The 12,025-nt window shown below is 41.1% G+C and overlaps 1 protein-coding gene across 2 annotated transcripts in view; it reads left to right on the top strand.

The window, feature by feature from the left end:
- The window catches only part of GRIN2B (glutamate ionotropic receptor NMDA type subunit 2B), a 422,286-nt gene that overhangs the window by 114,561 nt on the left and 295,700 nt on the right, over window positions 1-12,025 (top strand). For both annotated transcript variants that reach the window (XM_019834554.3, XM_019834555.2), the window contains one exon: window positions 7,593-8,021. In XM_019834554.3, coding sequence (XP_019690113.1) covers window positions 7,611-8,021 — 411 coding nt within the window. In that variant the 5' untranslated portion in view covers window positions 7,593-7,610. The remainder of the gene's footprint in view (window positions 1-7,592; window positions 8,022-12,025) is intronic.

The following is a 12,025-nucleotide window of genomic DNA, read 5'->3' as shown; positions in this document are numbered from 1 at the left end:
ACTATCATATTTTCTGGTTGGTTAAAAGAGAGCTATTGATGTTTTCTAAGAGTATTATTTATCTATCAATCATACCCTACCCATATTAATACTACCAGTTTTAAAATTCCATTGGATTTTCTATGTAGATAATCTTAATATCTTCATATAATGCTAGTTTTTTTCCTGTTTCATCCCCATTCTTAAAAATTTTTGTTTTCTTGACCTCCTTTATTACCAGAATATCCAGTAGCAGGAATAGCACTAACCTTGCCTTTTTCTCAATGCCAAAAGAAATGCGATTAAGAGTCTTTAGTATAGGGGCGCCTGGGTGGCTCAGTTGGTTAAGCATCTGACTTCAGCTCAGGTCATGATCTCATGGTCTGTGAACTCAAGCCCCACGACGGGCTCTGTGTTAACAGCCCAGAGCCTGGAGCCTGCTTCGGATTCTGTGTCTCCCTCTCTCCTCTGCCCCTCCCCTGCTTGCACTCTCTCTCTCTAAAATAAAGAAACATTTAAAACAATTAAAAAAAAAGAGCTTTTAGTATATAATCATACCAGGTAAAGATTGATGGTCTTCTTAATTTCCTATTATGAAAGAATTTTTTTTAAAACATATGCTAACATTTAGTCATAAATAGATGTTTGCCTTAAGTGTGTTTCCATCATTTTTTTTGAGATATTCATGTAAATATCTCTCTTAGTCCATTAAAGTGATAAATCATTTTGATGTATATTCTAAAGTTAAGCCATCCTTATGTTGCTGGTATAAGCCATACTTGATAATGATGATTATTATTTTTAAAATATAATATTATTTATTTTGTTTAGCTAATATTTTGTTTAGGATTTTTTTTTTTTTTGCTTTTATGTTTGTAAGCAAAAGGGACCAATGATAATTCTTTTCTTGTACTATGATTTTCTGGATTTAGGACTAAACTTCCCTTGGTTTTCTATTTTGTTCAACTTGCATGAACAAGGCTCTCCATTTTTTCTTAATTAAAAAAAATTTTTTTTAATGTTTTATTTATTTTTGGGAGACAGAGAGAGAGAGGGAGCATGTGCGCATGAGCGGGGGAGGGACAGAGAGCGGGAGACAGAATCCTTAGTAGGCTCCAGGCCCTGAGCTGTCAGCACAGAGCCCAACACGGGACTTGAACCTATGAACCATGAGATCATGACCTGAGCCGAAGTTGGACGCTTAACCAACTGAACCATCTAGGCGCCCCAAGGCTCTCCATTTCTTACTCAAAAGTTTGGCAGGCTTCATCTATAAAACCACATGTGCCTGTTTTATTTTGGCAAAGGTGGGGTGCAAGGGTGGTGGTGGTTTTGGTGAATCAGAACTGGAGGACTTTGATAACCATTTTATTTTCTTTAATGGTTATTATTATATTCAAATCTTCCACATTTTCTTGAACCTTGTTTTGTTTTTTATTAGATATTTATATATTTAAGTTTAAAAGCAATTGGTTTTCATAATATACTTTTATTATTTTATTTATTATTTTTTTATTTTTGAGAGACAGCATGAGCAGGCGAGAGGGACAGAGAGAGAGAGAGAGAGAGAGAGAGAGAGAGAGAGAGAGAATGAATCTTAAGCAGGCTCTATGTTCAGCACAGAGCCCGATGCAGGGCTCAATCTCATGAACTGTTAGATTATGACCTGAGCCGAAATCAAGAGTTGGATGCTTAACAGACTGAGGCACCTAGGAGCCCCTATACTTTGATTATTTTAATATTTCCATTGTATATGTTGTTATTTTCCCTTTTTCATTGTTAATTTAAATTGCATTTTCTCTATTTTTTCTGTGATTGGTCCTGTCAGAACTTTGTCTATGGTAGTCTTTTTAAAGGCTGGCTTTTGGTTTTGTTTTTTCCTTTTACTTACTTTGTGTTTCATTCATTTATGCCTTTTTCTATATTATTGAACTTCTCCCTAGGGTTGACTCAGGTAATTGTTCAATTTAATAAGTGAAAATTTAATTACAGTTAATTATTTTTCATTTTGTATTTTCTCATAAATTTGCTCAAGGGTATAGGCTTCTCTGTAGAGTGTTTAGTTGTACTCCTAAAATTTTGATATTTAGTGTTTTCATTGTTATCCTGTTCAAAGAATTTTTTAGTGTATCATTTCTTCCTTAAATTTAGAGTTATTTAATAGTAAGTTTTTAAAAAGTTTTTGGATATGTAATTTTTTTAGTTTTTAGTTTATCATTTCTTCCTTAAATTTAGAGTTATTTAATAGTAAGTTTTTAAAAAGTTTTTGGATATGTAATTTTTTTAGTTTTTAGTTTATCATTTCTTCCTTAAATTTAGAGTTATTTAATAGTAAGTTTTTAAAAAGTTTTTGGATATGTAATTTTTTTTAGCTACCTTTAAAAACTTATTTGTAATTTAGTCGCATTATAGAAAAATGGCAATTGTTTCACATTGATTCTTTGGACTATATTGAGGCATTTTTGTAAATGTAATATTTTCCATGTACTTAGAAAGAGTATGCATTCTCTGTTGTGCATGTATGTCTGGATCTTAGAACGAGTACAGGCTTATTACATAGGCTTTATTTATTTATTTTTTTATCATTTATGTCTTTATTTGTATTTTGGGTCTTGGATTTACTGTTTTTCACCAGGTGTTTTTAGTGACTGCTTCCTACATGTTAAGCCTAGATGTTAAGATTCACATATGTTGATGATTATTGATTGTATCTTCTTGGTACCAGTATGTGACGTCTCTCATTGTTACTTCTAATATTTTCACATTTGGCTTTTATTTTATCTTGATATTAAAATTTTGATAGATATTCCCACTTCCGAGAAGGTTATACTCATTTATACTTCATTTGACTTGCATGGTACGAGACTCCTCGTTTCCCTCCTCGATGTTACGCATTTTAAGGCCTGTGTATCCTGGCTTTCTGTTTTGATTGCTAGCTTGGGAAACTGGACCTGATACACAGTTCTGGCACTTTTAATCTTCATTTCTCCCACTGCCGATCATATTGTAATCACAGCCTCCCTAATTGGTGCACTCCAAATAGCGTCCCGACTGCATTGTAGGATGGTGCTTGGAAAAAGTTGAGTTAATCATCTATTCAATCACATTTTATCCTTCCTGTTGGTGTTGCCTAAGGATTCAGTTCTCTCTGAGGACAGAATTGGCCCAGATCCCCACTCAAATGTGTCTTCCCTTGGAGTCACTGTGGGCAAAGTGGAGACCGGTTCCTGCTATAGTTGCCCTGCACCAGCTGTAGGCGTAACTCAGGCTGCTGTGGTCCTCTGCTTGCTAGACGTCTGGTGACCACTCAGCTTGCGCTTCAAGGAGGCAGAGGGCCAGGAGGTGGACAGCCACGTCTCCAATCCTGCCCTTTTGCTGTTGCTTCTGCTGTGCACCCTGGTGCCCGAATTCCTAGCAGGATTTGGGGGTGCCAGGCTCCCCTGATTCCCATTAGTGACCCTGGCCTGAGTGACTCTGGAATTCTGCTGCACTTGACTGGCAGGCCAGCAGCCGGGCTTGCTGCTACCCTGAGACCATTATGTGGCATCTTCTTCAGGGAGGTATATCGGTCAGGGAACTAATATCTCTTGCCCCCTGTGAGGCTCCTCTTAATATTCCTCTCAGCCTTGGTCTGCCTTTCTCTCACTCCACCTCCCACATGCTGACTTTTTGCTTTCACAAATAGCTGGTCTCCTTGAACAACTTTTGTAGAAGCTTAAAGGTAACATCCTTTGCATCTATAGAGTACTGTGTTCAAAGCACTTCCATATACATACTATCATTTGATCCTCACAAGAACTCTTTCAGGTATGTAGGTTAGGCATATATCCTGATTTCACTGCCGAGGAAATGGTGACGGTGATTAGGTGACATGCCCATCCTAGGGTGCTTAGTTAATGCGGACCTGGTATTAGAATGCAGTTTGGTTTTGGTTGGAGATTTCATTCATTCATTCATTCATTCATTCATTCATTCATTCATATATTCTTATTATATCAAGAGGAGGCAGAAAGGAAAGAGCAAGGGTTTCGAGGTAGACAAACTTTAATGCCACCCCTGATTAGCTAGGTGGCCCTTTGTCATATACTTAGCTTTTCAGAAGTTTCCTTGTTTGTAACATAGGGAAAGATTATGACATAATGTTTGTATGTGATTTCACAATACATGAAAATTATCTGGCAATAGAAGTGTCTGGCACATGGTAAGTTACAGGTAAAATGTTATTATAAATACATAATAGGTAAAATAGGTTACTGTAATAGGTATGCAATGGCCAAATATTGACAATTTTATAATGGCAGAAACTAGGTGACCACCATGTATCGAGTCCTTCCTTATTGTATATGAGGCCTTGCTCGACCCCAGGCATGGAAACAGAAGTGAGAAGAGGTCTTCTTTGTGTGCATGTTCTCTGAGACTGTGGAGGAGAGAGCCCGTGTCGGTTGCATTCTCCCTACCAAGAACGATGTTTACTGGGCAGTACGTGCTCCATAAATGCTTACTGAGCCTAACGGGCCCCCGCCTGCACGGAGAATACCAGCTAGTTAATATAGGCAGTCACATAACCGTACAATCGTAATACACTGTTAAGGGTATTTAAGTATAGATACATGCAGGCTGTCGGGAGAGCGCAAAGGAAACAGTGCTCCATTCTACCGAGGGAGAGTGAAGTCCAATGGCAGGAGGCCGGGGCGAGGTTGGGTGCAAAGCCGCAAAGAGCTGCCGCATCAAGACTAACTCTGGTCTGTCTGTGGAAGAAAGCAAAAGCAATTTGCTTGCCTTGGACAGCATGCTTGTTTCAACTAACCCCCTTCTAATGTGTGAAATTGAGTTTGTATTCAAAGCAGCTTCTTTGTTTGTCTCCCAGTCCGTCTGTTGCTGGTATCTCCCTTAATGTATTGCTTTGTAAAGTGCTCTGCTCTATCCTGAGTATAAAAGAGACGCTCAGCAAAGCCAGATTCTATTCTTTCAGTGTCACAACTAGCCATTGCATAACAAAGTGTAATATATTGTGTGAGAAGAAATGGAGGAACACAGGAGATATTTTTTTTAAAAAAAAGAGCAAATAAAACATCAAAGTAGGAGAGTGTAGAGTGCATTAAAGTTAATAAACTGTCATGGCAGAGTGGGCCACTTTTCAATGCGAAGGAATCTGATTTAGGGATTTGTAACTGTAGGATTAGAATCTCACTGGAATGAAGTTAGCCGCTGTTTTTGCCAAATTCTCAGTCTTTTGGTTCTCCTTGAGAACCGGTCTTTGAAATTGAACAGATTATTATTATAATTGTTATTTTGTCAACAGCTTTTTGAGGCGCTAACGCTATCTGTCTTCCTCTGGATGATCAGTGCTGCTCACTTCCATATAGCAAGTGCTGCTTTGCTTTAAGCTCTAGGAGACGGAATGCGGGCCCTGGATCTCTTGCTGAGTTGGACACAGTTCATCAGCATGGGTTTCCAGGGCCCATGTAGCCACTCCCCTGTTTCCACAAGGACACGGAGAAAACTGTCAGAAAACCGTCAGGAGCAAACTACGCTCGGGTGTGAACCACTGAGCTACTCGTCTTATTCACAAGTGACAGACAAGACAATCAATACAGGTCTCCTTCTTGGCAGTGTGGAGGGCTGACTACAACATTACGAGTTCCAAAATGTTTTCTGCCAAGAACTAGAATGGATTTTCTGCTTCTCCAGCCACAAAATGTCCCCGGCATCTTACTCCCAAATCATTAATGCCCTTTGGAGTTGGTCTGTTCGGACCAAATGCTTCCTTATCTTTCTTTTCAACATCCTCGTTATTTTCTTTTTGTTGGTTGAACTCTCAGACTTTTTAGATCCTAGTATCTCGCCTTTTCTTTCAAACAAGAAGATATTAAGCAGCATTTTCATCCTTGACCTTTGTAGGAGAATGAGAATCCCTCGTTCTTGTTTTGGGTGCAGTCGGTAGAATGTTTCCTCAGGAACAAAAATGCCATGTTTACATACTAGCACACTGGCATTATAATACCACTGACCTTGGGAAAATTACATAATTGTGTCGAGTTGCAGTTTCTCCATTTGAGAAATGGGGATAAAAGATGACTAGTTTATAGAGTTTCTATGAGGACCAAAGAGGTTGTATAAAAGGAAATGCCTAACATAGCGCACAGGGTCTAACAGATGTGCAGTAAATGATTACTTAAATCAAAATGACATAAGCAGGATCCGTTCTGTTTAAATAAGAAGACCTCTTGGAGAATGGTTCACAATGTAAAGAGAAATGACCAAGCTCGGTAGGGAGCTGTGTCCTCAGTCCGGTGCACGGTGTAAGATTTAGGGACATATGTGGAAGCACAAGAACGAGTTGGTTGTAGGTAAAAGGTGGTCAGTTATGCTCAAATATGAGCCAGTCGTCTCGAGGAAGTCACTGCTATAAGATGCCATGGAAAATTTTTCTCAAGTGGTTCTAACACTACAGATACCAATAGTATTTGTCTAAATTGCCATACTTTGATGTATAACAAATCACAATGAAACTATTCCTTGTAGTAATTGATACTGTGAGAGACAGCGTGGCATAATGCAATGGAATGCAAATTGGCCTCAAAGCCAGAAGATGTGGATTCATGTCTGTTTCACTTAATTGGCATAGTCTTGGACTTCTTAGCTTGAGCCTTACCTTTAACATCTATAAAATAGGAAAAATAATGTCTTTCTTACTTTTCTTACTTTCTTACTTACTTTCTTACTTCCCTCCTGGAAGAGTGTCAAGATCAATTGAGATTTTTTGTTTATTTATTTATTTTGTGTGTGTGTGTGTGTGTGTGTGTGTGAGAGAGAGAGAGAGAGAGAGAGAGGCAGAGAAAGAGGGAGAGGGAGAGGGAGAGAATCCTAAGCAGGCTCTTCACTGATGGTGCTGAGCCTGATGCAGGGCTCGATCTCACAAACTGTGAGATCATGACGTGAGCTGAAATCAAGAGTCAGATGTTTAAGTGACTGAGCCACATAGGTGCCCCAAGATGTCCACTGTTGTTGTTTTTTTTTAAGTAGTAAAAGTCATTTACTAAAAGAGTTGCTAAAGAATTTCTGGGCTCTTGTTCTCTTTGAGGTGAACACAAAGTAGAGGGCCTTATGTTTCTGTAGCTCCCTGTATATGGCCAGCTTGCCCAGACCGTGTTTTGTTGCTAGCCTCTGCTGAGTCCATTTTGCTGCTCATTTGCCCAGTCTCTGCCATCCCCTTGGCCCAAGAGCAATTCAAAGATGGGTTGTGGCAGAAGTACCAGGGATCACACAGCAGCAGCAGGACCCCCTCTTGGAGACTCCTGCATTTGTGCCCTTGGTATGACTGCCTGGACCACTGTCATCCTCTTTTGCCTCTGTTTGCTGCTGATGGCTATAGCAATAGCTTTTATTGTCTTGCTTAAGGATTTCTGATGCTTTTGAAGGTTTTTTTTTTTTTTCCTTCCATTCTGCTGAGCAAACAAACACGAGAGATCAGGGACAAGGCTCGAAGATAGGAGTTGGGTTTGATGATCAGTGAAAGGAGATAAGGCCCTTGACTTGCAGTATCCAGCCCCTTCCCAGAGAGGTCACATAGGAGGGTCGTTAATTTAACCCCTCTCATTTTGTGTTTTCAGGGAGTCGACGAGTTGAAGATGAAGCCCAGAGCCGAGTGCTGTTCTCCCAAGTTCTGGTTGGTGTTGGCTGTCCTGGCCGTGTCAGGCAGCAGAGCTCGCTCTCAGAAGAGCCCCCCCAGCATTGGCATTGCTGTCATCCTCGTGGGCACTTCAGACGAGGTGGCCATCAAGGATGCCCACGAGAAAGATGATTTCCACCATCTCTCCGTGGTACCCCGTGTGGAGCTGGTAGCCATGAATGAGACTGACCCAAAGAGCATCATCACCCGCATCTGTGATCTCATGTCCGACCGGAAGATCCAGGGCGTGGTGTTTGCCGATGACACAGATCAGGAGGCCATCGCCCAGATCCTTGACTTCATTTCAGCCCAGACACTCACCCCCATCCTGGGCATCCACGGAGGCTCCTCTATGATAATGGCGGATAAGGTAAAGGAGGGAGTCAGGGAGGAGAACCTGGGGGGTTGTATTGAGAACTAAATGATGTGTGTGTTTGAATGCAAAACTTGATCATGAAAGAAAGTAACCAGAATGCATGGAGTAAGTGGATAGATCAGGAATCAGTCTCTCCCTTTGGAGATGAAAGTGAGGAAAAGATACTGGTATTTAGAGCTCCTGTAGTTTCGAACAGGTTTGTGTGTCCATTTGTTTGCAAATGGATTTGCTGCAATGACTAAGAGATGTCGAAGCTTGTAGTTCTTTCTGTGATACATTTTCTTCAAATATGTAAGTATGTGTATGAATAGCTCCTTCAAAACTTTAAAATAAGGCGTGCTCTATTCTTTTTTGGTAACACAAATTCTCCCCCTGCCCAGCTTTAAGACTATAAAAAGAAAAATCCCTTCAGGCGGATTATTTGTCCCCTTGAAGATACAGATGTCACGGGGAGGTACTTCTTGCTAATTCCGTGCATATCACACATGGATCTACACATTGGAATGGATTTTAATCCACGGAGCCAGTAGTAACTGCCTTTTCTCCATGCTTAGATTTGAAGGCAATGGTTCTTAACCCGGGTCGCACATTGGAATCAACTGAGGAGCTCTCAACACTACTGATGCCTGAATCCTTCCCCCAGAGATTCTGAACCGCCCAGATGCAGCCTGGGCGTCCGGAGTCTCAAAAGCTTCCCGTGTGATTCTAGCGTGTGGTTAAGGTTGAGCACCTCAGCTTTAAGACCTCAAATAAATAGTAGACTCTCGTACATTAACATTAGATTAATTGTTCTATGACAAGTTAATTATCATCGGACACTGATGCCTATTCTTTAATTGCACAAAGTGTTTTCTTTGTGGTTATGTTTTGTTTTGACATTTTCCACTTACTCAGATAAATTCCCTTGCTTTATTGATTACAGCTCATTGCTTAGGGACAGCCCTTCTCACATATGTATTGCCCTTCGCGGTTATTCATATCTTAGAATGATTCATTTCACCCCAAGTGCAATTTTTATTGTTTTCCATCACGTTGGGTTTTTTAAAGGGTCCCTGTCTTTGCATTGTCATCTTCCACTTCTTATCATTACTTTTGAAACCGTCTTTCGTTTCGTACTTAAAAGACATGCTCTGGGGTTAATGATGTTTGTAAACACCCCAAAAGCTAGCACAGACACCACAAGCATGCCGAGAACCACCACAGTGCAGGGTTTAGCAGGCTAAAACAACCGTGCGCGATCATTACTGCCATCTGTTGGCAGGCAGAGATGACTCACTTCTGTTTTGGAGCTTCCTTCATTCAGTCTAGGAAAGGTCAAGTTGAATGAAGTACTAGGTGTAGGGACCTCAGCTGCATATGAGAAAGGTATTGTTCCATTCACATGGGCACAGGAAGAGATATTAGAAAACACATTCTGGCACCAGAAACCCATGCTAAGGGCAGTGGGATAAACTTAAGCAGAATGGAAAATGTAGACTAACTGTGACCAACCCTTTGAGCTTTTGCTTCAGGTAGACGTTTTTAACATCATTTTCCTCCGCCGATTGTATTTTAGGAGTGGTATTTTGAGGGCATGGTATTGCACTGACAGAATGCCAAGATGGATGAGCCAAATTTTTGAGTCATAAATAAGTGTATACTTACCTTGAGAGCACGACAAATGAAAATAGTTTGTTGTTGTTGTTATTCAGGCTATTGTGCAACTTACGTTATTTCATAATAACCTGCCTCTGCCCCACTAGAAGAGGTTACTGGCTACACTGCTCAGCTGCTTCTCTGTTGTTTCTCTTACAAATGCATAATAACGATATAATAATATGAGGTAAGATGCAAAGACTGGGCTCTTTTGTCCATTGATTGGTTCTAGGTGCTTTAGTGTTTACCATCTGCTTGAGCACAGAGCTCTTTGTAGGCATTATCGTATTTAATACTCTTAACGACTCAGTGAGCTAAGTCATATTATTTATCTCCACTTGACAGTTGGGGAGACTGAGGCCCTGAGAGATTAAAAAGCATAGCCGAAATGATGTAGCCAGTAAGTGGCAGCCAGGACTTTAACATGGGTTGCTGGCTCCAAAGGCCATGTGCTCTGTTGTCTTTCAAGAAAATGGAGAGGCTAGTCAAGTTCTCGCATACCTTCCCGTTCTTTACTTCTCCATTATACAGCGCTGTGGTAGGTGTTACCTGACTAAAAGTGACCCACCACTTCATTCACAATGGCGATACTGGGATCTGACTAGAGGAGAGCAGTAAGGAAGAGATGAGATGGGATAGCCTTAGGTGTAACCTGAGTCCACAGCGGGCCTACTGGTGACTACCCCTGGGGGTAAAAGGGAGTATTGAAGGCAAGTGATTGTAATGAGATGCTCCCCCCGCCTCCCCCCCCCCCCCCGTCACCTCCCTACCATGGAATGACAAACAAATATTCCATCTTATCTTTTTTCTCTCTCCACCCCCCCCAAAAAAGGGGAGAAGCAGTGGTTTTTAGGAAATTTCCTAAAATAGCCTAAAAATATCAAACTGACTTTTGACCTGAAAAGATTTCCAAAAGGTAAGTAGAAAGAGGAAAAGGAAGAAAGAAGGAAGTCCTGATGTCACAGAAGCTGGAGGTTTGGAGGCTTAGCCCTAAGGGGTCAGGCACCTAAATGGCTGGTAGCTGCAGGGGAGGGAGAGCAGGAACCAGCACGGCTGAGTGGGCTGTGGGGCCAAGATTCCCAGCAGCTGTGCAGAGGGCCATTTGTTGGCTTAAAGGATTTGTATGAAGGCAAACAGAAAGATCCCCCAGATCTCAGAGAAACAAGCTTTTGGGGCAAGTTTCAAAAATAAAACATCTCAAATTCTAAGGCCAGTTTTTTTTTGTTTAAATAGAAGTTTATTTTTAAGTACCATGACCATATTTTACAAACATAGAATGAGGACACAGAGTTTGACAACTATGAATCCACTGTGCAGCCACAGGACAAAACATCTGAAAATGGGACTAAGAAATACAGCTTTGCCATGTTTAAGGCCTAGTCTCTGAGATACAGGTACCATCTGAAGGATGATAACTAAGCTTTCCATTTTGCTTCCCCCTTCTAGGAGATGGGTAGTTGCCATCTCAGTTTCTACCTTAGTTTTGTTGTTGTTGTTAGCTTGCTGCATATAAGGCCCACTTGTTAGGTGTTCTTGTGGAAGATTCTATTACAGGAATAAAGTCCCTGATGGAAGGAGTTCGTAACAGAAGAAAACACTGTTAACAAAGATTTTTGACCAAAGTAGAGAGAGGCACAAGTTCAGCATCTGGCCCAATAGCTTGTACTCACTTTTTTTTGCGTATGCTAATTAATGAGTAGAAACATGAATGAGGGTTCTACTTTCCCAATGAGGAAATGAACCTTATACCATGGCGGAAAGAAGCATTGGAGCTAGAAGAGTAGAGCTGTTTGAAGCTCAGAATTGGGAGTCACGGCTGGTTTTAACCACCACCTCTAGATGTGGGAATCTGGACCACTTGCTAACCACTTACTCTAAACCTTGGTTCCCTTGCCTGTTGTAATGGGGACAATAATCCCGAATGTATTGTAGAGTTGTCGACGATTCAGTGAGATAATATATAGCTTCACCAAGAGCTTCAGCAAGTTTCCAGCACAGCGTTCTGTAGGCCAAGCTGACGGTTCTGTGGGGCAATTTGAAGAAAAGGAGGCTTCAGGATACAGGAAAAGGATGGGGAATTGAATAGAGTCATGGCCAATTGTAGAGACACTGCTGAGCTGGACACGGTCCAAGAAGAGAGCTCAGGTGAAAATCTGGGGAGGAGCTCTGACACGTGGGGTGGGACCTTTGGTCCTTCCCCACCAGGAAGCCAAAGCTCATCGGTGGTATAGCCATGCCACAGCCAAAAAAGGCATGTTCGGCTATGGAAGAGCTTTAGCAAGGAAAGTACCGCTAGGTGCCTGTAACACAAGACTGTTTAGAATAGTAACCGAGACCATTTAAAAATGGATGAGGTGATTTTT

The sequence above is a fragment of the Felis catus genome, chromosome B4 (assembly GCF_018350175.1).
Source record: "Felis catus isolate Fca126 chromosome B4, F.catus_Fca126_mat1.0, whole genome shotgun sequence".
Classification (NCBI taxonomy): Eukaryota; Metazoa; Chordata; class Mammalia; order Carnivora; family Felidae; genus Felis; species Felis catus.
The sequence above is the reverse complement of the archived record's forward strand: the minus strand, read 5'-3'. Positions and strand labels throughout refer to the sequence as shown.